The sequence below is a fragment of the Gossypium hirsutum genome, chromosome A11 (genome assembly GCF_007990345.1).
Source record: "Gossypium hirsutum isolate 1008001.06 chromosome A11, Gossypium_hirsutum_v2.1, whole genome shotgun sequence".
Classification (NCBI taxonomy): Eukaryota; Viridiplantae; Streptophyta; class Magnoliopsida; order Malvales; family Malvaceae; genus Gossypium; species Gossypium hirsutum.
Window position 1 is genome coordinate 16,459,491 of NC_053434.1, and position 25,881 is coordinate 16,485,371.

Sequence of the window (25,881 nt, forward strand, 5' to 3'; positions counted from 1 at the left end):
TCTCATCGGCCTAGCCGAAGTAAAGTGGTGCCCAGTACCTCATCGAATCTATCCGAAGTAATAGAATGACACCCAGTGTCTCATCGACTCGAGGTCGAAGTATCCCTGAACACTTCCAATCCTATGGCATGCCAACTATATCCGACTCAGCCCGAGTAGTTAATAGGGTTTCCGGATCACATATAAATCTCAATTCAATTCAGTCGCAATTTCTCACATTTTCAGTTCAATCATTTTCCATTTTTCAAACAAATTTTCAGTTCACATATTCATAGTTCAATACACTTTCTCAATTCAATATGCATTTCAATTATTCACATATAATCGCAATTTAATTTAATTTCATACAATTCAATACTAATGCTTACCATGTATATTAACTTAAAATTCAACAATTAATAATAATTAAATTCGAATTATAGTAATACTAACACGTATTTCTCATTCAATTCTATTTTTTAAATTCAGTTCAATAAAATTACTTACCTCAATATTTCTTTACTATAAAATAAATAAATTTAAAATTAATACTTAATAATAATTAACTTGAATTATAGTAATACAAACCCGGATTTCGCGATTACTCCTCGATAACTTTCTCTTTTCCTTTTCGTGCCAATGCTTCGGGTTCTTTGTTAGCTACGAAAATAATAGTAATTTACATTATTATTTACAGAATTAATTATAATAAATAATTAAATTTCTAAACAAGTCCTACCTTATTCCCAATTTAATCCTAACTAAACTTCATTACTTTCTTAATCTAATTCACTCTCTTTTTCTATTCAAATTTTGTTTAAACTTATATTTAACTATAAAATTTCCAGCATATTTTCCTAATTTCGAAATTTCTTTAATTTAGTCCCTACAACATAAAACTTATAACTTCTTTTACAATTTAATCTTTTATTCAATTCTAACTTAGAATTCATTCAATTTAATCCCTAATTCCATAATTTGTTCAACATAAACCCTACTTGAACACCTATAAACTCTTGAAATAACAACTTAATTTCAATAAAACCTTGTTTAGAACTTCTAAAACATCAAGATTAACTAGAAAATGACTTAATTAACTTACCAATCAAAGCTTCAAGCTTCAAATCCTTAGTTTTCTCTTTTATTTTTCTTTCCCTTTTTCTTTCTCTTGTTCTCCCCTGCTTCCCGTTTTCAATTCTGTTTCTATTCTCTTTTGTTTCTTTATTTCTCTTTTATATTTCATTTACTTTTTATTTAATTAACTCAATAAATATCTATTTAAAAATAAATATTAGCATTACATTTGGTCACACTTATATTTCTACATTTGTACCAATAATTTTATTAAAATTGTCATTATTTAATTTGTTTATCAAACAAAAATCTCATAATTTATTTATTTAATTTAATAAATATCTTTAACATAATAATAATAATTAATAAATATCTATTTTAATATCAATTACATATATTACATTTGTACACATACATATTATTACATTTGTACCCTATCATCCTCATACATTTGCCATAACTTTAATTTATTAATTATATAAAAAAATCTCATAATATAATTAATACATTTAATTATTATAAAATATCTTTATACTTATATTATAAGTAATTTGAGTATTTAAATTACAAATGTACCAATATAATTTTTACACATGTAAATTTTTTTATTACCATACAATTATCTACTATTTAATTTATTTAATAATAATACTAATAATAATAATCTAATATAAAACCATAATATTAATTAATAATTATAATAATTATATATAATATTTAAATATAACCTAAATAAAATCTTAGATTTTAATACATATATGCCGCCTCAACTTTTGTAAATGGCTTAATTACCATTTTAATCCTTTTTATTTTCTATTACTTTAGAATTAAACTTTTACCCTCATTCAATTTAGTTCTTTTTACTAATTACTCTAAATTAAGCTAAATTTACCTAATTAAAACCTAATTAGACACACTACTAAACTCATAAATATTTCTAATAATTATTTTCGAACTTATTTCACTAAGACGGAGGCCCTATAACTCACTTTTTCGGTGCCTGTGAATTTTGAGTCATTACAGATATTGTTATGTTTGAAATGATTGTTATTATAAGTATAATGATATGTCTATATGATTGAATTAAATTAGGATGAAATGGTGTTAGTTTTGTACACTTAATATGTTTATATTGAAGATGCAAGCTTGGTAACTCCAAGTTATAACAATATGTTTGGTATTTGCATGTAGTTATACATGTTTATTTTTGAATTGATTTGCTAATGCTTATATTATGTACTTGAATTATAATTGTGCCACTGAGCCCTATTACTCAATGTAGGGTTTATTTTCTCTGTGCATAGATTCAGGTTATTCTCGAAGCCCCGAGACTTGAAGCCAGCATCTAGAGAACAGTATACGACTCAAAAAAGTTTGTATATAGCAACTCAATTTGGTCTTTTGGGCAAGTACCTAGGAAACTTATGTTAAATGTTCTGAATGTTATGTTATACATATGGTATAGGTCTTGTTAGTGTTTTGGTCTTGTCTTGAAATAAGTTCTAATTGATATGGAGTATATGGAATGGTTGTATGAGATGTATATAAAATTTCAACTCACTTTTTACTTGTAAACAAGTTGATTTAGAAAGAAAGAGTGAGTCACATTGCAATGACGAACCTTTGACGTCGCGATGAGAAACAGAGCAAAGATTTTAGATGGAGACGTCGCTGCTCAAGGTCATAATGGGCACCAAAAAGAGAGTCACGTTGATATGACAGACTCTCAATGTTGGAACGAGATAAGATAGTGAGTTGAGTCACGACGAGGAACCCCTAACGTCGCGACGTTAACCCAAAAATTTCAATTTTTTATATTTTGGTCCTATTTCAATTTCGGGTTAGCAAAAGAGCTTCCATGAGCTCGTATAAGATGCAAATATGATTATGAATTATTTTATGCACTTGTATGAATACATTTGATTGTTTAAACAATTGTTAATAAATGAAATTTGACCGTAGTTGCTTTGGCAACGAATGTGGCACCATGTAACTCGAACCTGGCGATCGGACCGGATAACGAGGTGTTACAGTACAGGTTTTAATGTTATTGCTAACAAGGGAATCAATGAAGCAAATTTGATGATGAAATTAAAAACAAAGAAAAAAAAGGAAAAGAGAAAAAAGATTAAGCTAAATTGATGTTGGTAATTGAATATCTAGTGAAAAGACAAAAAATTCAAATTGTTGAAAATGGTGAAAATTTACAAGTTTAAAATCTTGTTGCTATTTATGAGAATTTGCAAGTTTTGTCTGAAGTTACTGCTAAGGAAGTTGTTCAAACTAGTGTTAACCACTCTTTGAAGAGTAATTCTATTAAGGCTAATGTTGTGTCTAAAAACTCTCGTAATGTTGTTGGTTGTGATACAGAAAGTGTTAGGAGTCAAGGTAGTGGGAATAGGGTATCCCTCAATAGCCTTCCAACCATTAATGGTGATGACATTGGAATTGGTAGGGATCGACTCGTTTATTTAACGAGAAAATAAAAGTAAAAGTAGAGAAGATCAAACACACAAATATTTATGTGAAAAAAATCCTCCAAAAAATAGGACAAAAAACCACGGGCGGAGAAGACTTCACTAAATAATTAAAAACCAAAATAGTACAAAGATGGAGATAATATCAACAAACAACCCTAAATCCCAAATAAGAAAAGCACTCTATCTAGAGCCCAAAATTTCCCAAAACTCACAAAACTCTCTCAATCTCAAAGTGTTGGGAAAAAACCCTGTTTCAAAATGGTATTCTTATACAGTGGAAAATTAAAATTTTGAAAATTGACCTGATTTGTGATATTTATAGCAACAAACCTTAACTAAATTCATATTTGTGTTTTTAGATAAGCGTATCATTGATGTTTTTCGGCTTTCAACCAAACAATATCCGTCGTTATTCTCGTACTATGAACTGCTTCAAGTGTAGGCTCGAACCAATTGAATCAAAACACAAAACTAGAAAAAGTTTTCCTTTTAGGATGAAAACAAAAATACTCTCTTCTTTAATAGAAACTAATAAAATTATTATTCTGAAAAATATGTTTATAAGTTTAGAATAAATTTTCACTATTTTTTGGCAGACAATCTTCCAAAAGTTGTGTTAATAGCTCTACCGGTGGTTTCTATTTATAGGAATAGAAGGTAAAACCCTTGTAGAGTTATAGAAGTTTATTTTAAATAGAAAAACAACATCCTACTTAGAATAGGAGGGGCGTGACTGACTCACCCTTGTATTTCTATTAGGGTTGCCACCCTTTTCATGTTATATGAGGGTTTTCGGCCTCTCTCATGTAGGGTCCAATTACGAGTACTTCTTGGGCCTTTTTGACTCAGTACTCTGTAATATGATCCAATTTGATTCAGTTTTTCTATTCCCCAAAATAAATTTCAATATTTACATATTAAATAATTTTATCATCCCAAATTTACCCTATTAAATTTTTTTACAAATTTACCCTGATAAAATTTTGATGATTTTACCCCCAGTAAAATTTTGAGAAAATTCATTCAATATGTGACAACTCAACATGTTCACTATGACAAAATGATTTATTTTTATTTTTGGGCTTCAAAACAATTCAAAAACATAAACTCATTCTTCCATCATTTTTTAAGTAATCCTATATAGGATTGCAAATTTCCATTACATTCATTTCCAAATTATTCCATTTCTACATTTCGGAGAAAATCATAATCATTCCTGAATGTTTTCCATTTCTCTTTTTTTTATTCATTCCGTTCATTTTTATTCAAGCACACAATTCATTTATGGTTTCAACGAGCTAGCAGAATGACCGATTGAACATATGAAGTTGAGGCTCAAATAATTTATAATTAAGTTTCGTTTTTTCATCTATTAACTTTTAAACTCATTTAGTCAAGAATTCATTCCACTATAGTATCGTGACTGAACTCTTCCCAACGACATACTATTATGAAAGCAACTGCTTAGTGCTGACTCAATGATTTTGTAATTAATGTGTTACCCTCATAGGATATCTTTGATCTCTTTGGGATAATATATGTTCTCCCAATATAATCTTATTTTATCTCATGGTAACCATTATATCTTCCTTCATGAAAGGTCAATCATTATCAAATAATGAAGGCATCCATCACAAAGATGGACGACCCGTGGCTACGTTTACTTTTCATCAACCATGTAATGCCAATGAGAGGATATCATTTACCCATGTTTTGGCCTATGAATTCTATTGTTGTGAATAACGCTACAAAATACAGAATTCGTACGCCCGACTAAACCTGTCCATGGGCCGGGCCACCCAAAACGTTGAAGGGTTTGGGTAAAAATATAGGCCCGAAAAATGGCTTGAAAAAAAATTAAGGCCCATTTAAAAAAGGGGTCGAGCCTTGAGTAGGGCTTTTTTGGCCCGAACCAGGCCCAAATATGCAAAATAAAAAAACTGTAGTTTTTTTTTTCTGTTTTTTATTATCTTTTGCTATTTTGTTGTTTTTTTTTACTATTTTGCTACCATTTCACAATTATGTTGCTACTATTTTGTTGTTATTAGTTGGATATTGCACAACTCTTGTTTTATTGTTAATTTTGTTACTATTTTAGATGCATTTGTTTGTTACTATTTAATTATACATATATATATATTTAAAATTTTATTTTTAATTTGTTGGGAAACATTTATTTTAATATTTTTAGAATTTTTATGTACTATATTTTAAAAAAAAAGTATATATAAAAAATAATATAAAAAATTAATATGGGCCAGGTCATGTTGAGCTCAGGTTTTAGCATTTTTATCCGAATCAGGCTTAGGCAAAATTTTAGGCCCATTTTTTGGGTTGGGAAAAGCCCGTGGCCTAGCAAATAGGCCAAAAAAATTTATTAGGCCTAGCCTGGCCCATGGACACCTATACACTCAATACACTAGCTTTCAGTTCCTTATCTATTTGAACTCAGGCTTTTACTTACATCAAAGTGTATGAGTCACGCTTACATAGTCCGCCATCCACTTAGGATTTAAGTATGTTATACTATCAACATCATAAGTGAATAAATCCATAAATGGATTTGGGATCTATTCTATTTGGGTGTCAGTTCGGTTAATCATATCTATGTCTCTATCTTCTCAGAGTCATTCACTCTGATGCCTAAGACAAAGTATCTCCCTAATTGAACTTGATAGATGACATACTAGTCTTTCAATTAGTTTGCTCATTTCTGATTAGACTAAGGATATGTTTAGATTCGTCTACTAATACAAGTTTTCTTTTTGTATTACGATTCGACTAGTAATACCGCTTAGTATTAGTTAAACATTAGACAATCAATGAGCAACATTTGCTTCCATTTTGCTTTGCGTGGAAAAACCATTTAAGGACACTAATATAAAGTATATTAATTATAATCAATGAGTTTGTTTTATTAACCAATCTATTTGAAAAATTAGAAGTGTACATTGACGAAAATACTACACTTAAGGCATTAATCTAACATAAAGATGATGAAGATTACTATTTAAGGTTACAACCCCTTTTATAGGCTAAATTCGTAGATAAAATATGACTAAAATAACCTAGATTAAAATCAGAGTTTAACTAGGAGAAAAAAAACTGGTTGAATTAGGGAGCACGTTGCAATGTTGCTTGCTCCTCATCGGGACATGGCCAATCTTTTCGTCAGGATGTCGTGGTTGTCTCATCACGACGTCGGCCCGTAAATATGATGCACACTCAACAAATCTCCCCATTGACTTGTATTTTCTCATGTCTCCTTTTTTTAGCTCACCACGGGCCTATCTAAACCTTTCCAAGATACTTACCAAGTCCAAACCGATGTTTGAACTTGAAAAATAAAAGACTCTTAATTGCAAATCCACTGCCTAACCTGAAAGAGTCAAATTTCTTATACTAACGTCGAGTAGACTCTAACTTCGTAATTGTAGAGAAATTTGCTGCTACACCAATCACGATTGAACCTTGAAGGACATATAAACTGTCATGCTCAATAACGATTCTGCACTTTTTGAGTCTGACATACTCAAGATGTTTTTCTGTAAGTCAGGCACATGCTTGACACCCAACAGTGTCCTTATAATCATGTTGTGCATTCTAAATTGAGCGGTACCAATATCATTTATCTTACAGAGTGAACCATTCTCTATACGCTCAACTCCACTGTCAATTGAACTGTATGTGGAGAACCAATCCTTATTGGGACACATGTGGAAAAATCACCCCAAATTTAGGATCCACTTGGATGAATATTGAGACCTTTCGATAATAGACACCAAAAACTAATCATCACTCTTGTCTTCGATTGTATTAGCATCAACTACTTCATCCTTGCTGTACTCAGCAACCCTCATGTTCTTATTTTTCAGTTTGTAACAATTTATGTTAATGCAACCTTTCTTCTTGCAATAGCCACATACTTTGTCTTGATTTCTCGATCTCGAACCAGTCATAATTTTTGCAAAAAAACGCCTAGGGTTAAACTTGAACTGCTATCTGAACCAAAATTATTGTCGAGTTTGTCTTTACTCAACTAGTTTCCCTTTACTTCCTCGAACAAGAGCTTATCTTTCTCATAAATCAGGTTTTCCTTGAAAGACTTATATGGAGGGGGAAAATAGCACAATAATAACATGACCTAATCTTCATTATCAATATGAATCTCGACATTCTTTATATCATTCAAGAGAGAAATAAACTCACTGCTGTGAGCCCTAATAGAGTCATCTTCTTTCATACGGAATGTGTACATCTATTGCTTCAACACCAAACAATTAGTTAAAGACTTTGTCATATATAAGGATTCTAACTTTCTCCATAAGCTTGTTTTTGTTTTCTCAAAAAGTACCTCTTGCAACATATCATTTTTGAGGCACAACTGAATTGTAAACAGAGCATTCTCAACAAACTTATCATATTCTGACTGATTTAGATTTTCAGTTTTTTTCCTGGTAACGACCTTTTTCAAGTTGTTCTAAACTAGAATTTTTGTCATCCGAACTTGCCATAAATTAAAATTTGTGTGGTTGTTGAACCTCTCAATATCGAACCTCATTTTCATATTTGAACGTGTGGATTTGCGGAAGCTGAACTAGGCTCTAATACCAGTTTGTTGAGGATTAACTTGTTTATTCAATGAGAAAATTAAAGTAAAAGTAGAGAAGATCAAACATACAAATATTTAAGTGGAAAAATTCCTCCAAAGAACAAATATAAAAAACCACGAACAAAAGAGACTTCACTAAATGAGCAAAAACCAAAAGAATACAAATATGGAGATAATCTCAACAAACAACCCTAAATTCCAAAAGAACAAAGCATTTTGGCTAAAACCTGAAATCCTCCAAAACTCACAAAACTCTCTAAGTCTCAAAGATGATGAAGATTATTATTTTAGGTTACAACAACCCCTTTTATAGGCTAAATTCGTAACTACATGTGACTAAAATAACCTAGAATAATCAGAGTTTAACTGGGAAACAATAGCAGAGTTTAACTAGGAGAAGAAAACCTGGTTGAATTGGAGAACACATTGCCACGTCGCAACATCCCCTGCTCTTAGTCGGGACGTCGTTCTTCGCATCAATAGGATATGGCCAATCTTCTGGTTGAGACATCGTGGTCGTCTTGTTGCGACGTCAGATATTCCTTATCACAACGTTGGCTTGTAAATACAAGGCACACTCCACAAGAATGGTTGGGTTTAGGTAGGTTATCCCTCAACAACCACCCAACCATCAATAATTGTCTTAAGTTGGAATGTTAGGGGATTGAGTTGGCCCCTAACATCCTTTCAATGTCATCAATTGACCCATAGATTTAATGTTAGATGTTGTTTTTTAATGGAAACAAAAATGAAGGCCGATGAGTGTAGGAAGTAATCCTTCAATTGGGATTATGATGATCTTATTGAGTTTGGTTGTATTGGAAAGAGAGAAAGTACTATGTTTTGTTGAACGAAGTCTATCATGTGTAAGGTGGAATTTATTAATAAAATCAACTTTTTCTATATATTAAAAAGCATTCAAAAGCTCTTTAGTTTACTTGTATTTATGGTTGTCCTAGTATCTTGGAGAGACAAGAAGTTTGGGACCTACTAATGTCATTTGCAAAAGTAGTGTCGAGAGAATGGATTGAAATTAGAGATTTTAATAGAGTTCTAGCAAAAAGATAAACTCTCTTTTTGTACAACAAAAAAATTAGTGGAAAAGGATGGGGACATCATACCAAGTGGAGTTAAGGCAACTAATGGGGAAGAAGTGGATTGGAGTCTATGCCCCCTTAAAAGAAATGTTGGGAACATGTTTGGAGGTGTAGCTTTGGTCTAAAATTGTGAAGAGAGTTGTTTCATTATTTGCAAAAGCTTAAAGGTTTACTCAAAATTACATGTAAAAATTCTTATTCTTCAACACATTTTGCTTATTCTCAAGGAACAACAAATTAAGACTTGCAACCTCATCAACAAGGAGAAAGAATGTATAAATATAATTTTAAGGATGTCGAGGGTCAAATGGAAACTTTTTCCAACCTTCAAAGACATCCAATCTATGCTTGTCCAAGTTAAAATTATTCATAACAATTGTTAAAATAGAATGTTGATAATGACAATATATCGCAAAGAAAAGAAAGGAAAATATAATACACAGATTTTAAGTGAAAACCTTTTAAGGATACACAAATTTACTATGTCAAATTCAAATAAATACAAGGAGTATAGACTACGTCTATTTATAGGTTTAGAAAATTTAATTCTAATCAACATCTAATAGAAGTAATGTAGTAATGTTGAAACATCTTATTCAAATCAATATCAAATAGAGGAAGTAAAATTTTATACGGATTCTTATCGTGGATCCCCCTATCTTGCCACTTGTATTTTATTTTAATAAAAATTTGAGTCACAACTCTAACAACGATGACCACAATCAAATACTAAAGAGAGAAACAAAGAGATAAGCGAAATGTACGTCAAAAGCTCGCATATCCTTCTCATAGTCTTAATGTTTATTATCATTGTTGGTTATTGTGATTGATTTACCATGTAAAAAGAGAATTTATCAAAATGAATTTAGATAAAAAAAATCATTTAAATTTGACACACGAGGTTTAAACCAAAAAATCATTGACAATTTTATTTCATTTCATTTATACCCCTGTCAGGGATTGGGAGGTATAGAGTATGGACCATAGTTTGGTAATAATAACTAAGTAAACCTAAAAAGAGTATTATAAAACTTTAATTTGTTTTCTCTACACGTTGATAGAATATATTTTTCATTGCAATTTAGGATTTAAAGCCATACATGAATAAGTAAATAAATAATGTGTGAAAAAACTGAAATTACGTATTTAAGCAAGCAACGGCAATTACATATGTGGTCATAATTGTTATTGACATTTAATTTATCAATTAATTAAGTAATTAAGGGCTAGAGACTATAAGCAGATGTGATTCACACTTTTGGGCTTCAAAGTTCAATACATGCCAACCTTTCATCTCCAAGAACATAGTGATTTAACTGTTCCAAGTTGACTTTGATTATTTATTGACACGTGTCCAACAGTGGACCGCCATACCGTAATTCGATCGACTTCCCTTTAATGTAGTTTCCATATAACGTCTATTAGGGTTATTATTCTTATTTTCTGTGTAAAAACTTAATTTTGGAAAACCTACCATCCAGTCGATATGTCCGAGTGGTTAAGGAGACAGACTTGAAATCTGTTGGGCATTGCCCGCGCAGGTTCGAACCCTGCTGTCGACGGACTTTTTATTTTTTTTCCCGCCATTTTCTACTATTTTAATATATAAAATCTTATCGACCTTTGATATTTGCACTATTTTTTTCTTAAATATAAGAAGATTTACACATGCAAAAGTAAAATTAATCGTCAGGATAAGTTAAGATCCATTCCTTCACTGGTAAGACCGGAGAACAAGTCAAAAACTATGAATTAGTATTACTAAATAAATTATAACACCTATGATTATAAAAAAAAAAATCCATTTCTGACATATTTAAAGGCATATAAGGCTGAATGGTGACTCATAATAAACTTGATATAATTTATAAAGTTGGCCAAGTTTCTTTTACCTAATCTGTTAAAAGTCCTGCATTCATACGTAATCACTAGGATAAAATAATATGAACCCGAAATTTAATTCAGTTGGAGCTTTACATTTAGCAGTATTGATTAGTTACCAAATTATGATCGTCTTCATGAAGGAGAACAACAGAACAGTTCAAACTCTGAACATGTTGGTGCTCATGTACATTTTAGCTGTTTCTGGAGGTTCAAATGGAAGATGCTCAGAGCATGAGAAGCAAGCTCTTCTTAAGTTCAAGGAAGGACTTATTGACTATGGAAACCTTGCTTCGTGGGCAATTGAAAAAGATTGCTGCAGGTGGAGAGGTGTTTAGCGTGACAATCGAGCCGGTCACATCATTCGGCTTGATCTTCATCCCGTGTTCTCGTATGCCGACCATGATGACTTTACTTGGATTCCCATGGACGGTGTAATAAGCTCTTCGTTGCTCGACTTGAGTCACTTGGATCTTAGCCGGAACCAGTATACGAAAATTCCAGGCTTCGTTGGTTCACTCAAAGAGTTGGTGTACCTTAACCTATCAGGTAATAGTATAAGTGGAATTTTTCCTTACTGGCTGGGGAATCTCTCAAGATTGCTTTCTCTTGATGTAAGCAACAACAATGGTGATATGATTTCTGATAATCTCGAATGGCATTCTGGTCTTTCTTCTCTAAGAACCTTCAAACTGAGTCGAACTAATTTAACCATGCCCGTCAACTGGCTTTACTCGATTAAAGCCCATCCTTCTTTATCAAGCTTATATTTGTAGGATTGCGAATTCCCTGTGGTTGATCCTTCATCTCTGTCTCATATTAACTCTTCCAAGTCTCTTGCAGTTCTTCAGCTTATTGACAGTATTGTTCATTCTTCAACATTTCCTTTGTTGCTCAATATGAGTAATAAGTTGATTGCTCTTCATCTTTCCAAGAACCATTTGAATGGTACAATTCCAATTTCTTTTGCTCACATGGGTTCTTCATTGGGGAATCTCTGCAAATTAAGAACTTTATTGTTGAATGGGAACTATATAAATGAACCCCTTCCTGTAATTCTTGAGAAACCGAGTGGTTGTGTCAAGGATTCCTTGCAGGTTTTGGATTTGAGTGTAAACCAAATCAAAGGGTCACTACCTGAAATTATTACAAGATTTTCATCATTGAAGGAACTGTATCTTGACGATAACAAGTTGGATGGAGTATTGCCGGATAATGTTGGGAACTTGTCGTCCCTTGCTGTCTTGAATCTGTCAAGAAATAAACTCACAGGATCATTGCCTCAAAGTATTGGACTAATGTCCGGTCCCAAGGTTTTAGATGTTTCATCAAATTCTTTCAATGGTTTCATTTCTGAAATCCACTTTTTGAAGCTATCCAAATTGAAGTTCCTCACTTTATCCTTCAACTCACTATCTTTGAACTTCAGTTCCGGTTGGATTCCTCCTTTTCAACTGAATACTATTAATTTGAGATGTTGTAAGTTAGGTCCATCATTCCCAGTTTGGCTTCAAACACAAAGGAACTTCTCCCACCTCGATATCCCCAATTCAGAGATTTCAGACAACATTCCCAACTGGTTCTGGAGACTACCTTCCAACTTGCTGTTCTTAAATCTTTCCTTCAACAATCTAAGTGGGAAATTTCCAGATCTTCATTTAAGATTCAATTCCTTTCCTTCGGTGTCTTTAATCTCGAACAAGTTTCATGGCTCTATCCCAAGATTTCTTTTCGACACAATAGTACTGAATCTTTCAAAGAACATGTTTTCAGGAACCCTGTCAACCTTATGCTCATTGATTAATTACAATCTCAATCATGTCTATCTTTCAGACAATCAGCTATCAGGCAACCTTCCTGATTGCTGGATGAATTTCAAACAACTGGTCGTTCTCAACTTGGAAAGCAATAGTTTATCCGGCGTAATACCAAGCCCTTTTGGATCGCTGCACAAACTTCAAACATTACGGTTGAGTAACAACAGTTTTTTCCAGTGAACTACCTCCATCTTTGACAAATTGCAGGAGTTTGAAGCTATTAGACCTCGGTGAAAATCGATTTTCTGGAAATATCCTGGCATGGATGGGGGAAAACTTGTTGAGCTAGATTGTTTTGCGTCTAAGATCAAATGAATTCTTTGGTAACATACCAACAACACTTTGTAAATTGAACCATCTGCAGTTATTGAATCTTTCTCTCAACCATTTATCAAGCACAATTCCAACTTGTTTACAAAATTTGACTGCAATGACCAAGAAAGGGAGTTCAAATGCAACCGTAAAGTACACAATTTTATATTCCAACTCCATTTGGGACAGTAATGGTGGCACCAGTGACCATTCTGCTGCAACTTACACTGATTATGCATCAGTTGTTTGGAAAGGGGTGGAGCAAGAATACGGGAAAACTCTTGGATTACTTAAGGTCATCGATCTATCAAGCAATAACTTGAGTGGAGAAATTCCTGGAGAATTAACAAGTCTTGTGGAGTTGGTTACCTTAAACCTGTCAAGGAACTTGTTGAGTGGTATCATCCCTAAGGAAGTTGGCCAATTGAGAGCACTGGAATCTCTTGATTTGTCCACAAATAGACTTTCTGGTGAAATCCCATTGAGCTTGGCTGATTGTTCCTTCCTGAGTTGCTTGAATCTATCAAATAACAACCTTCCTGGAAAAATCCCATTGAGCACTCAACTCCAAAGCTTTCTTGTTGAATCATATATGGGAAATGGACTTCCATTCAATGCCATATGCCCTGAAGACGAGAAACAGCAAGACGGAGGTGTTGAACACAGCAATCTAGATGACGAGAAATGGTACAAATGGTACAAATGGTACAAAGGCTCCGGATTTTACGTAAGTTCAATTATCGGTTTCACTCTAGGCTTTTGGGGACTTTGCTGGACCTTACTGCTCAACTGGCCTGGAAATCCTGCCAGTTTCCAATTTTTTGATAATATGGTGGACTGGCTCAGCTTGACAATGGCACTGATTGCCGCAAAAGTGAAGAGGAGACTGACAAGTTAAGGGTAAGAAGCAAGTTTTACATTCATGGTGTATAGCTTTGGAATTGGTTATACTATTTTGTAGGACACTATTACATTTGCTTTGGGTTTTGCCTAGAAATGACATAAAAATGATGGGATTTGATCAAATTAATGACCAGATATTCAACAACCAAAAAGTGATAGTCAATGCAGTGGTTTTCTAACAACGTATCAATTAACCAACAATGTTGCAACTACCAACACCTCGAATAGAATACAACAATGAAATCTAATCCATTCAAATAACAAAATTGTAAGAAAAACAAGCTAGTCACTAGAAAATTCAGTACTTAACAGGCACAAGGATGTCAAGTTGAGAACCAAGTTTCGCTTCAGAAGCCTTCTCAGCCTTCACCCTAAGCTTATTCAGCTCCTTCTTCCTCTCATATGTAACTTGAGCCCTCTCCTTCCTCTTCTTCTCAAGTTCCCTTATGGTATCGTAATGGTTCCATCCAACTTCGGATGACAAGCGACCCAACAGGCAGTACTTGTGACCCTTTAGAAGCCTCAAGACCCTAATCACATTTTCAAATATGGCAGAAAATACTTAGAAGATATCAGAGGATTAAATTACAATGAAAAAGTGGGAAACAGTAGTGGAACTTACTTAAGAGCATCAGGGATGACCATCCTTTTAACCTTATCATACGGGGAAGGAACACCCTCATAAGCTTTCAAACGAGCAAGGGCGGCCGCTCCACGCTTAGTCTTATGTGGTATCATTCTGCAAAAAATGGCATGAATCTAGTGTTTAAACTGAGTGAATCTAGGAAAACCCATTTTGCGAATGGGGTGGAATAGGTTAAGGGTAAAGAGGCGGAACTGACCCGCGAACGGTGCGCCAGAAGATCTTCGCGGGGGCACGGAAATGGATAGGACCATGAGAAGGCTTGGTGTTCATGCGTTTGCGGAGGAACCTCATGTACTTCATCTTCTGACGGACGAGTCCGCCCGACATGCAGATTTCCTCGCATCTGACAACGACAAGTTTCTGGCCGTTGAGCAACTCCTTCGCCACGATTGAAGCCAACCGTCCCAACATGTGGTGGCGGGCATCCACCACCACTCTCTTTGCGCATACCCCTGATCCCGACACCATTGTTCTTTTACCTTATTGGAGTTTCCCTTTCTTTCAATGAAGGACCGGCCGCTACATGAAGAAGAAATATAGCGATTCCTAACTAGGGTAGGGTTTTTAGGGGGTCATGTGGTAAGACAAGAGTGATGGACTTCTTTCTCATGGTCTTGTTTTTGGGCTTTGAGTTGTGGGCTGAAAGGAAGAAAAGAAAATGAACGACAAAATAATGGATTTTTCCTGTGGTATAAAGACTTAAAAACCCTTTACAGATCCAAATACTTGAAATAACACACCTGTAAGATTCAATCCGCATCAATTTCATCTTTTTATATTTATTCCTTAAAAGAAAAATATCTTTTTCTTACTCATAAAAATATAAAAACAAGATAACAAAAATGTCTCAATCCACCAAAGAAAAATAATACCATAAATGAAAGAGAAATGGGATCAAAATTGCGAACTTCCCCCAAAAAGTCAAAGTAAATGTTTTAAAACTTGGGCTTGGTGAGGTGGCTCAGTGTTTGGTTTTTTGGTGCTGAATTTGGATACAATACAATAAAACCCTGTCCCCAGCTCCTCCTCACCGATCCCACGGCCAATCAATTTATTTTGGATTGACCTCACCACCCAATTAAACTCTCTCACTCAGTTTATCTTAGCTTTGCTTTGTTTTTGAAGTTTCCTGTATTATTCAACAAAACACAACGCCACTAGAGTTTAGTTTGATCAGCAACTCTCTGCTCTTCTTCTTCCTTAAACAAGCAAAAAAAAAAATTATGGGTGGAGAAGGAAAGGTCTATACTTTGGCTGAGGTTTCTCAACACAACAATGCCAAAGGCTGTTGGCTTATCATTGAGGGAAAGGTACATCTTTTTGTTGGTAAAAATTTCTTGGATGATCCACGCTGGGGTTGCCTTTATGTTTTTTTGGTAAAAATTGGTTTCTTTTGTTTTTTCCTTTTTTTTTGCCAAAGTTGGGTGTTTTAATTCATTTCTGAAGTTGCATGTTTTGTTTGAGTGTTCTTGGATTTAGGGAACCCTATTGCCTCTTTTTTTTTCTCCCTTGTCTGTTTGATTTTTGTTAATTTTGATTCTGATCGTGAGAAAAATTTTGAATCCCAGTGGATGGATCTCTCTTTGAAAATGTAACTGAATCTTAAACAAATCTTCAGTGTCCTTGTTATTCCTGGACTGATAACTCAGATTCAATATAAATCAACTTGAGGATCAAAAGTCAAAACCAATCTTTTGGTTAGATCTTTACTTATGATCTTTTTGATCCTTGTAATTGCTAAAGCTGCATGCAAGTATAGGCCCTCTGCTTCTCAGTTCCTTGGATTTTTTAATCATTAGTTTAATCTGGATTGATTGTGTAACCATTCATATTCTGCTTCATTGCTATTAGATTTAGTGTCCCCCCCCAAAAAAAAAATCAACTATTTCTGATGAGTTCTGCATGATGGACTTTGCATAATGTATGCTACAACCCATCACCATTTGTCCGGTCCCAGGCTGAGCACAATACCAGTATTTTCTTCAAAGGTGTGTCTGGCTGGATGTGAGCCCAAGACCTCTTGCAACTCACATAGGAGTCTTTCTTGCAAACACGGTACCATTTGGTGGTGGGTTGTTGTGATAATGTATCGGTAGCTTGTTATAAGTTTCATCAAGAGAGATGAGCTGTTATATGTATTTGGTATCATATTCACTGTATTTTCATAGAGATTTAGAAATCAGTAATATTATCATCAGTTTAAAAAGAAGCCAGCAGAAAACGCCATGAGCATTAGTTTGGATTTCTCGAGTTACAAGAGGGTATGGAGTTGAAGCCTGTTTGAACTTGGCAGTAACGTGAAGCAGTATACAGTTTTAGCTATCAATCTAACCATTGATTTGATTGCTGAATCCTACTCTAGAGCTAACTATTTATTTCTTTTGATTTGGCTCCATTTTGATATCCCAAAAATTCCTTATGTTTGAACAGGTATATGATGTGACGAAATTCTTGGAGGATCATCCTGGTGGTGATGAGGTCCTGTTGTCTGCAACAGGTTACAAATCTCACAAATTTTCTACTTATTTCGTATAATCCAATGTGGGAATTACAGTAGAAGATGGAGAAAAGTGGAAATAACATCGGTTTAATGTTTGGCCTGGCAGGGAAAGATGCAAGTGATGATTTTGAGGATGTTGGTCATAGTAGCAGTGCTCGGGCAATGATGGATGAATTTTACGTGGGCGATGTCGATACATCAACTATCCCAACTAAGACCAAGTACACCCCTCCCAAGCAGCCTCACTATGAGCAGGACAAGACCTCGGACTTCATTATAAAGCTTCTCCAATTCCTCGTTCCCCTGCTGATCTTGGGATTGGCCTTTGGAGTCCGATTCTATACCAAATCACCTGCTTAAGTATCAAGACCACAACCCAGAATGGAAAAAACTTCTCAATATTATTATTATGTTAGTTTAAACGTTTGTTTGGAACTGTTACATATTGAGGGATGGTTCGAAATACTATATTTACTCGTTCTGTTTATTGACCAGTTCCCGGTGCCCCATTTTCAATGTAATATCTAAACTCGTCCTCTATGGCATGTACCCAGTAAAACTACCCTTTCTTTCTGGTTTGGTAATTTTCAAAATCTCTCTTTGAAAGCAGTAATGTTCTGTTCTTCAGTTTAGTCCATTGATTTATAAGCTAAATCCAGGTTAGGTACTAGTTGTGGACGTCTAAAAGTATCCAAAATTTAACCAAATGTTGCATGAAATTGCTATCCAAGATGAGGAACAAATTTCACGAAAATGGAAGAGCCTGAAAAGCTTATGCACTTAAGCATAAATATCAATCACCTTAGATCTTTAAATTATTTGTAGTTTGAGATTTTTTGAACATGTTTTGATATTAAAATGTGTAGTTACTTTCAAGGGTTAATTTGTATTTGAATTTGACAAATTTTTGTGCCAGGTCTCAGTCTTTTCTAGGTGAGAAAAATAAAAGCAGTAATTTCCTCTTTTAACCGGCATCGTCTATATCTGGTCTGGAAAGTAGGTTGTGCAGTCAGGGTTTATGCCATACCATACACTGAATGCGACAAAATATTCCCTTAGAGCACCACGCATCTTTATCGGTTCATCTCAAATTCTCAATCATGCTGTACAAACAAACAAGCTGTCAAGTTGCTTAGTAACTAGAATTTTCATTTCTCCTAAGACCCTTCATTGATTTCATCACCATTTTGGTTTTATTACTCACCATTCTGCCCCTATAATAACAAATAAGAGCTTGCAGTGTATTCCCTCTTCCTTCCCCATTTTTGTTTTTCCATTTGCTTTTACAAGTACTTAAATTTTTTTTTTCGGCTAATGAAGAACCAAATATGAGAGCCACAGAAGCCGAGGAAGGTCTGTTGAAGTTGGTGCATCCAGGAAGGTATGTAGAGATTCACTATGAACCCATTATTGCTTCAGAAGTGTTGAAGAGGAACCCCAGACACAGCGTGACACGACCGGACGTGTTTGAGTATCCATGGATCGTGGTCAGACCGGAGTCTGTGTTGAAACTAGGGAGAGTGTTTTACATTGTTCCTAACCTTACAATCTATAAACTGATAAAAGAGAAAGGATACACCGTCCAACCTTCCTTGCAGCAAAAGAAATCACCCAAAAGTTATGTTCAGCGGCAACTTCTCGAACAAAGCTCACCAAGCAAATCATCTGCTGGAACAACTCCAAAGCACGAAGATTATTGCCAATCAAATTGGCAACAATTTCAAGCCACTGGCTTGGAAGAGTCAAGGCTCCAGGAGCAAGCTTGTGGTGAGAGAATCAATGGACCTTCAAAGGTAGAGTCCCTTGCTGATATAATAACCAAGCACCAGAGCACTTACAAAGAGTTTATACAGATGTCAGACACAGATTCTCCATCTAAAACCGAATCCACAGGTGAAAAAGAGTGCCATGCTCATGGGGTTTGCAGTAATAAAAAAGAAGCTTCGGAACAAGATCAAGCTCTAGGTGATCAATGTGAGAAACATATTACCATTTTGAGAACTTGCTTGAGGAAACATGACAGTGCCCGGAAGTTGCTTCATTTGAAAGTTTCCTTTTACTTGTCTCCCGATAATGAGGAAAGGAAAAGAAAAGTTGCAGAATCTGCAGGTTTTATTACTTGTTGAACTTAGTAAATCAATGGATTTCTCCAAAAGTAAAAAAATAAAAATAAAGCCCCAAAATCTTTAAACAATGTAGCTTGATTTGCACTTTGATTATGATAATTTGCTCATTTTCTTTCCCCATGTGTTTATTTAATGATATAAAATAACAAAGCTGCTGAAAACCACTAGATTTGCCAGTGACTTTGGAACAACAAAGCCCCCACTCTTGACTCTTGGTAACTCAAAGCATCGCAATCATATACAATGTGGCCAAAAGAAGGAAAAAGAAGAGGTTAAAAAGCATTAACATACAAGGTTGCCAAAATCATGGCCTTAACAAATACAGGCATGTCATTTTAATTACCTAATCAGTGCTTGCACATGTCCTCTCAATCACCTTAGAATCCGTTCTGTAGGATTGCCTTGAGGGCGAACTTGATCCTCTCGAAGAACTATGTCCAAATAAGCTTAGTCCACCTATCTTCTTCGTGAAGGAACTCATAAATTTACGAGAACTAGACTTAGCCATATCTCTCTTCATACAAACGTGTTCTTTCTCTAGATCGTTTAATCTCATCCGCATCCGAGCCAGCTCAAGTTTTAGCTCCCGGTTTTCTCGCCTCAAAGATGCATAGTTGTCTTTCGGAGACATTGCTGCACTGAGTGCACTGCTGCTGATCCGCCATGATTGGTGATTTACCGGCTTGCGGTCATCATCGGCATAAGAGCAGCACAAAGCATTTCTCAGCCTTAATTGCTCAAAGTAAAGAACTTGGACTATCGATTGGAGGGGAAGTCGTTCGTTTTGTGCAGCATGTGCTCCGGCTTCTTGTGAGAGCTTTTGGGAATCAATCAACTTGCAGAGCTTCTTCTTGTCCGCATCCGGTAAACCCTGATGAGCCTGAAACATGCATTTGTTAGAAAGTTTATCAAGATAATCTCAGTAACTTATTACATGTCAACTTGAAACAAAAGCAAACAGACGAGATGTTAAAAAATGAAGATATCAGCATATATACTTTCAGGTAAATATCAATGGCTCGATATAGCCCGTCATGGATAGTACGAGCATGTGTAGGTAAAGTCTCTGCAATCGCCATGAACTTCGCAAGCTTGAGGTTTGCATCAGGAGCAATTTCAGCAAGGTAATTATCCACCAACTTTGAAACTTTAAATAATGCACCTTGTGATGGTGAATGAGGACTATCCGATTCGAAAACAGATGCATCATCCATATCATCTTCACTATCATCTTGCTGAGAAAAATTTACCAATATTCTTTGAACTGTATCAACGTCGAATAAGGTGTCACCTGCATGCCGAAAAGATGGGATCAAAAGGTCGTCAAGAGTTGCAATATCCAACTGGGAACCGATCCTCCGCTCTAGATCAAGCCTACAAGCGATACTGCAATCAAGCATCACTGCACTTCTAAGAAGTCCAAAAAGGAAAGTGATGGGAACAGCAAGTTTCTCAACAGGTAAAAGGCTGACAATCGTCTCAACCACGAGGCGTTCATGGTCAGTTGAAAACAAATCAATTTTCGTGTGGCCAGAAGGATTCCACAAACTGGATTTCTTAGTCAGTTCCTTCTGAGCATAATTTACAAGCGACGCGCCAATACTCTCGGGACGAACACCGCGACATTTCATCGCTGTCATGACTCTTTGATACAAATCAATACGAATAACAGAAAGATCTTCTACCCACCAGTCTCCATCACATTTGGCTTGCCTGTTCATATGAAGTCTCCCTGAACTACTGTATTCTAAACGGGAGAAGCTCGATGCTATTTGCTCGGCACAAGCCTTTGAAGCTATTGCATCAATGCAACGGCTAACAATTTTCAGCTCATCTGCAAGAGGAAGTAAGTTTTCACATTGTTGTAAAACTTCAACACACATCTCCAGGTTCTTGCAAACAATACTTTCGAGATACTCTTCAGCTCGCGAGCCGAGATTATCCTTCGAAAACTCCTCAGTCATTTCAAGGTAATCAGAAACACAACAAAGCTGAGCCACATTTGAAGATGTAATTTCAAAGTTAATGCCATAACAAAATTTGGCAGCCAACTCGAATGTCTCAGCACCGCCAGGTAAATTCAGTAGCTCCACTCTCGAGATATCGGAATCTCTATGTTCTGCAACTAGCTTCCTGATTCTCCCGCTTCGAGAAACAAGAGGAAACTGCATATAACAACAACAATCATCAGCATGAGAATATCCTAATTCCTATGTCCTAACATTAATCTGCACAGGCTAAAGTGTGCTATTTTACTTCAATGGCAACCATATTAGTTTTCCAAATCTTCCCACCCAACTCAGTTAAGCAAGTCCATATTCAGCTATATGAACCAGTCTCCAATTGAAACAACCATGAAAAAAAGTTTCAGGTCTATTCAAGGCTAAGTACATTTTTCCCTAATGCTTTAGTTGCACTGTTGGAATAATTAAAGTGATTAGCCAATTATAGAGTCCATTTAAATCTAATCAAAATATATGAACAAATTTCAACAGTAAATAACCAAAACTACCTTGTGTAGAGCAAAAGTCCCTCCATTTACTTCTATTGTGATATCACTTTTAACATCCCGAAAGATCCTACAAGAACAGAAGCACCACTTTGAATATGCAGGAAAAAAACAGGAAGAGATAATCTAGGAATATTCATATGTAGCTTTTCACACATACAAATCCATCATCATAGTCCCCCAAAGAAAAGAATGAACATAAATAGCTGGAAGATAAAATAACATACTAATTCTTTATATAAAAACAAGCAGAGCAAAGATTCTGAGTGGCTGAGTATGACACTTCAATCAAACGGATGATCTGGGATACAAATTTTTTTTCTCAATAATTCAAAGCATAAAATAGACAAAATAAGTGAAAAAGAAAAACCATTTACATAAAAAGCAACAAAAAAGCCTGTTCTTTCAGAAAAGACTGAAACTTGAAGCAAACTACAACATCAAAGGATTTTTAGAAAAAAGAGTCCCTTTGCATCACTACAGCAAAGAGTAGCAGAGTAGCAAAGTGAGGAAAAAGAAGAGTTGCAGTAGTTAAACAAGGTGGCTGCCTAGCTATCTATGTAAAAAGATCAAAGCTTTGAAAGAAAAAACACATTAAACAACCCATAAAACTACTCAATAACAGTTCAACAATAATCAAACTTGTATACCATTCATTGCAACGCTGCCTGGAACTTTTTGCCAAAGACAGCTGGTGATGCTGCTGCTTGTCCATTGACAGAGACACTGAGTAAACTCAGAAGAGAAAAAGAAAATAAAGAAGAAAAACCCTGAGAAATAGAGAACAGAGAGAGAGAAAGAGAAGAAGAGAAAAGTGTGGGGTTAATTGAGAGAGACAAAGACAGAGTCCCAGTTGTAGATTGTATCTCGTTGCTTAACTACTTTGGCCATTTTTGTCAAACTGCTGATCTTCAAACCATAGATTGCTATTGTCCAAACCAATGGGGCCTCTTTGGTGGGTCATCTTTTTGCACCCCTCCCCTATTAATCTTAACAAGTTTTTTGGATTGTTCAAATCTACTGATATTACCGTTTTTGCTTGATTCTTTGGTTTGTTGCTTTGATGATTTTTTTTAAAGCAAAATCCAAAATAAAAAAGGTGTTTTTGTATACTAATTTTTGTTTTTGTTGGATTAAAAAGTCAAAAACCTCTCTCTCTCGTTAGAAAATATGAACAAAGATGAGATAAAAGCGGGATGAAAGGAAGAGTTGTGACCTTTGGACATCTTCTTGATGTTTTTTTTTTGCATGCTTTTGTTTTACTTTGCTTTCTTCTTTGTCGTCAAAAGCATAAAATACAGTTGACATGCCTCTTCTTTTCTCTGCCTTTGCCCATCCCCTATTTTAGCTTGTATACTATATTTTGGATATTTGCAATTTCACCCCATCTTATCATGAGAATTTCATTATACCCCACTCTTTTCTGTTGTATTAGGATTGCTTAATTAGTACACTGTAACCCTGGGTTTTAATCTTTGGCATTTCAAATATAAAGAGTTCCAAATTTATAGTTTTTATCGGCTAGCAGTATTTTATAAGAGTCAAATTTGTAATTACGATTGGATTGGGATATTTGTAGATAATTAATTTGTTTTTCTACAAATTTGAATATTGTGTATTCAGATCGACAATACATTCCAAGCGAATGAAAATGTTAACTTTTGAATCACCATTTTTTGAAAATACTTTTTTTTTAGATAATGGATACATATTTCAATATTAAATATTTTTTTTGGTGAATTATAAGAGTAAGATAAAACTCTATTAGCAACATGACTAACATGATTCGAATCCAAACTACATTTAGGGCAATGAACACCCTAATTATCAGGCCAACACACAAGGTTTCAATATTAAATATCTCAATCGGCTTAGTTTTGCAAATAATAGATTCATATTCGTATACTTAAAGCTAATATCCACTTTTCTTTTTAAAATTGTTATTTAAAAAAAATTTATATGTAAAAAAAACCCTTAATAAATGTAAAAAGAAAAAATCAATTAAGCTTTTATCTTAAATTCACACTCAATTAAGCCTCTATTGTTTACAAAAAAATAATTGAACACTTTCGTTAACGATTTTCATCATGATCATGTTGACCGTTAAAAAAACTAACAAACCAATCAGATGGTGATATGTGACAGCTTTTAGTTTAATCTAATATTTTCCCATAAAAATTATTGAAAAATAAAAAAAAATATTAATATTATTAATATTTAAAATATTTAAAAAATAATTAAAATTGATATAAACTTGTAAAAATTATAAAAAAATTAATGAAAACTTATAAATATTATTAAAAATATAAAAAAATCTAACAAATTTTAATAAATTATAAAGTTAATAAAAAATACTTAAAATTTTATAAAAATGTAAAAAAATTCTTAACAACTTATTAAAAAAATCATAAAAATTTTAAAATTGATATAAAGTTATAATAATTATTAAAAATATCATGAAAACATAAATTGGACCGAATTAGTCATATTTAACCAATTAGACCGAAATCGACAAGGGTAACAGTCCAAAAAAAGCCATTAGATTGGTTGACTTGGGAGCCGAGCGGTTAAACTAATTCTTTTTATTTTAATATTTTATTCAATTAAATTGAATGATTAGTCGAATTGATAAACTAGTGTCCCAATCATTTCAACCATCAGTCCAATTTTGAAAACCTTGGTAAGAATAGTTCATACTATCATATGCTAATAGTTGAGTAATGAAATTTTATAAAATCAATAGAAACAAATTCAAAATTAAGTATTTTTGGTATAGTTAGACCGGTGGTCGAGCCGATCAGACTACTAGTTTACCAATTTGATCGGACAGTCTAGTTTAATAAAATAAAACATTAAAAGAAATTGGTTCAACTACGAGGCTCCCAAGGCAACCAATCTAATTGCTTTCTCTAGATTGGTACCCTTATCGATTTCGATCTAACTAGTCCAACCGACTTATCCGGTCCAATTCAAGTTTTTTATGATTTTTTATAATTTTTATAAGTTTATATCAATTTAATATTTTTAATAATTTTTATGATTTTTTATAAATTTTTAAGAATTTTTATACGTTTTTATAAAATTTTAAATATTTACTATTAATTTTAATTTATTAAAATTTATTAGATTTATTAGTTTTTTTATAATATTTAAAGTTTTTAGTAGTTTTTATAATTTTCATAAGCCTTGTAGATATTTTTATAATTTTTTTATTTTTAATACTTTTATAAGAAAATATTAGATTAAATCAAAAGTTGTCATGTGCCATTTTCTTATTGGTCCATTAGTCTTTTTAACTGGCAACATGATCAATGAGGAAAACCATCACAAAAAAACTTAATTGATTTTTTTATTAACAATAGGAACTTAATTGGATGAGAATTTAATGTAGACATTTAATTAATTTTTTCACATTTTCTTAAAAATCTTTTTAACATATAGACTTTTAAAAATTATTTTTATACTTACTAAGTATTAATATTTAAAGATTTAGATATTCAACAAATAATTTAATTAATTCGTATTTGAAAACAAATAATAAATAGATTTAAGGTTGAAAACAAATTTATGTAATTGAATTTGAATTTTATAAAAGTTATAAATATTTGACCCAATGTGAATCTTAAAAATTATCATTTAATAGTGATTTTCAATACAGTCGACCTCCATGATTGCTGCATAACTTTTTATGATTATCACAGTAGACACTATTCTTATGAATTGTGAATATGTTAATTAACTGCCTCGAAATGTTGCGATATATGAAGATTAAAAAGATATTATTATATATATTTAAAACAGAGCTACTTGTCCTAATATTTTTAGTTTTCATTTTCCAAGTTGGAAACAAAAAGGCCAACCACCTGCTTTTACAAGGACTTCACCACAAGCATCATATATTATACACTACATTATTGAAAACAATGTGTGATTGTCTATGAATTA

The 25,881-nt window shown here is 33.7% G+C and overlaps 5 protein-coding genes and 1 non-coding gene across 6 annotated transcripts; 4 read left to right on the forward strand and 2 right to left on the reverse strand.

Annotated features, from left to right (window-relative positions):
* Positions 1–10,722: 10,722 nt before the first annotated feature.
* On the forward strand, positions 10,723–10,804 carry TRNAS-UGA (transfer RNA serine (anticodon UGA)). Its single transcript has one exon. It is a non-coding gene; the product is annotated as a tRNA-Ser (tRNA).
* Positions 10,805–11,260: 456 nt separating this feature from the next.
* On the forward strand, positions 11,261–13,120 carry LOC107923351 (receptor-like protein EIX2). Its single transcript, XM_016853553.2, has 3 exons — positions 11,261–11,445; positions 11,566–11,737; positions 11,900–13,120. Exons 1-3 carry the CDS (start codon positions 11,261–11,263, stop codon positions 13,118–13,120), a joined length of 1,578 nt encoding a protein of 525 aa, XP_016709042.2.
* Positions 13,121–13,370: 250 nt separating this feature from the next.
* Positions 13,371–14,508, forward strand: LOC121209776 (receptor-like protein EIX2). Its single transcript, XM_041081216.1, has one exon. It carries the CDS (start codon positions 13,371–13,373, stop codon positions 14,148–14,150), a length of 780 nt encoding a protein of 259 aa, XP_040937150.1. The 3' UTR covers positions 14,151–14,508.
* Positions 14,327–15,339, reverse strand: LOC107924534 (60S ribosomal protein L13a-4). The gene is made up of 3 exons (XM_016855028.2): positions 14,998–15,339; positions 14,778–14,894; positions 14,327–14,685 (listed from the first exon to the last, which is right to left on the reverse strand). The coding sequence occupies exons 1-3, from the start codon at positions 15,267–15,269 to the stop codon at positions 14,454–14,456; spliced, it is 621 nt and encodes a 206-aa protein (XP_016710517.1). The 5' UTR covers positions 15,270–15,339; the 3' UTR covers positions 14,327–14,453.
* Positions 15,340–15,596: 257 nt separating this feature from the next.
* LOC107924203 (cytochrome b5) lies at positions 15,597–17,885 on the forward strand. The gene is made up of 3 exons (XM_016854536.2): positions 15,597–16,111; positions 17,232–17,298; positions 17,408–17,885. Exons 1-3 carry the CDS (start codon positions 16,025–16,027, stop codon positions 17,659–17,661), a joined length of 408 nt encoding a protein of 135 aa, XP_016710025.1. The 5' UTR covers positions 15,597–16,024; the 3' UTR covers positions 17,662–17,885.
* Positions 17,718–23,216, reverse strand: LOC107924202 (BTB/POZ domain-containing protein At5g48800). The gene is made up of 5 exons (XM_016854535.2): positions 22,587–23,216; positions 21,940–22,006; positions 20,426–21,592; positions 19,771–20,307; positions 17,718–19,404 (listed from the first exon to the last, which is right to left on the reverse strand). The coding sequence occupies exons 1-4, from the start codon at positions 22,649–22,651 to the stop codon at positions 19,771–19,773; spliced, it is 1,836 nt and encodes a 611-aa protein (XP_016710024.1). The 5' UTR covers positions 22,652–23,216; the 3' UTR covers positions 17,718–19,404.
* Between the last annotated feature and the right edge of the window lie 2,665 nt (positions 23,217–25,881).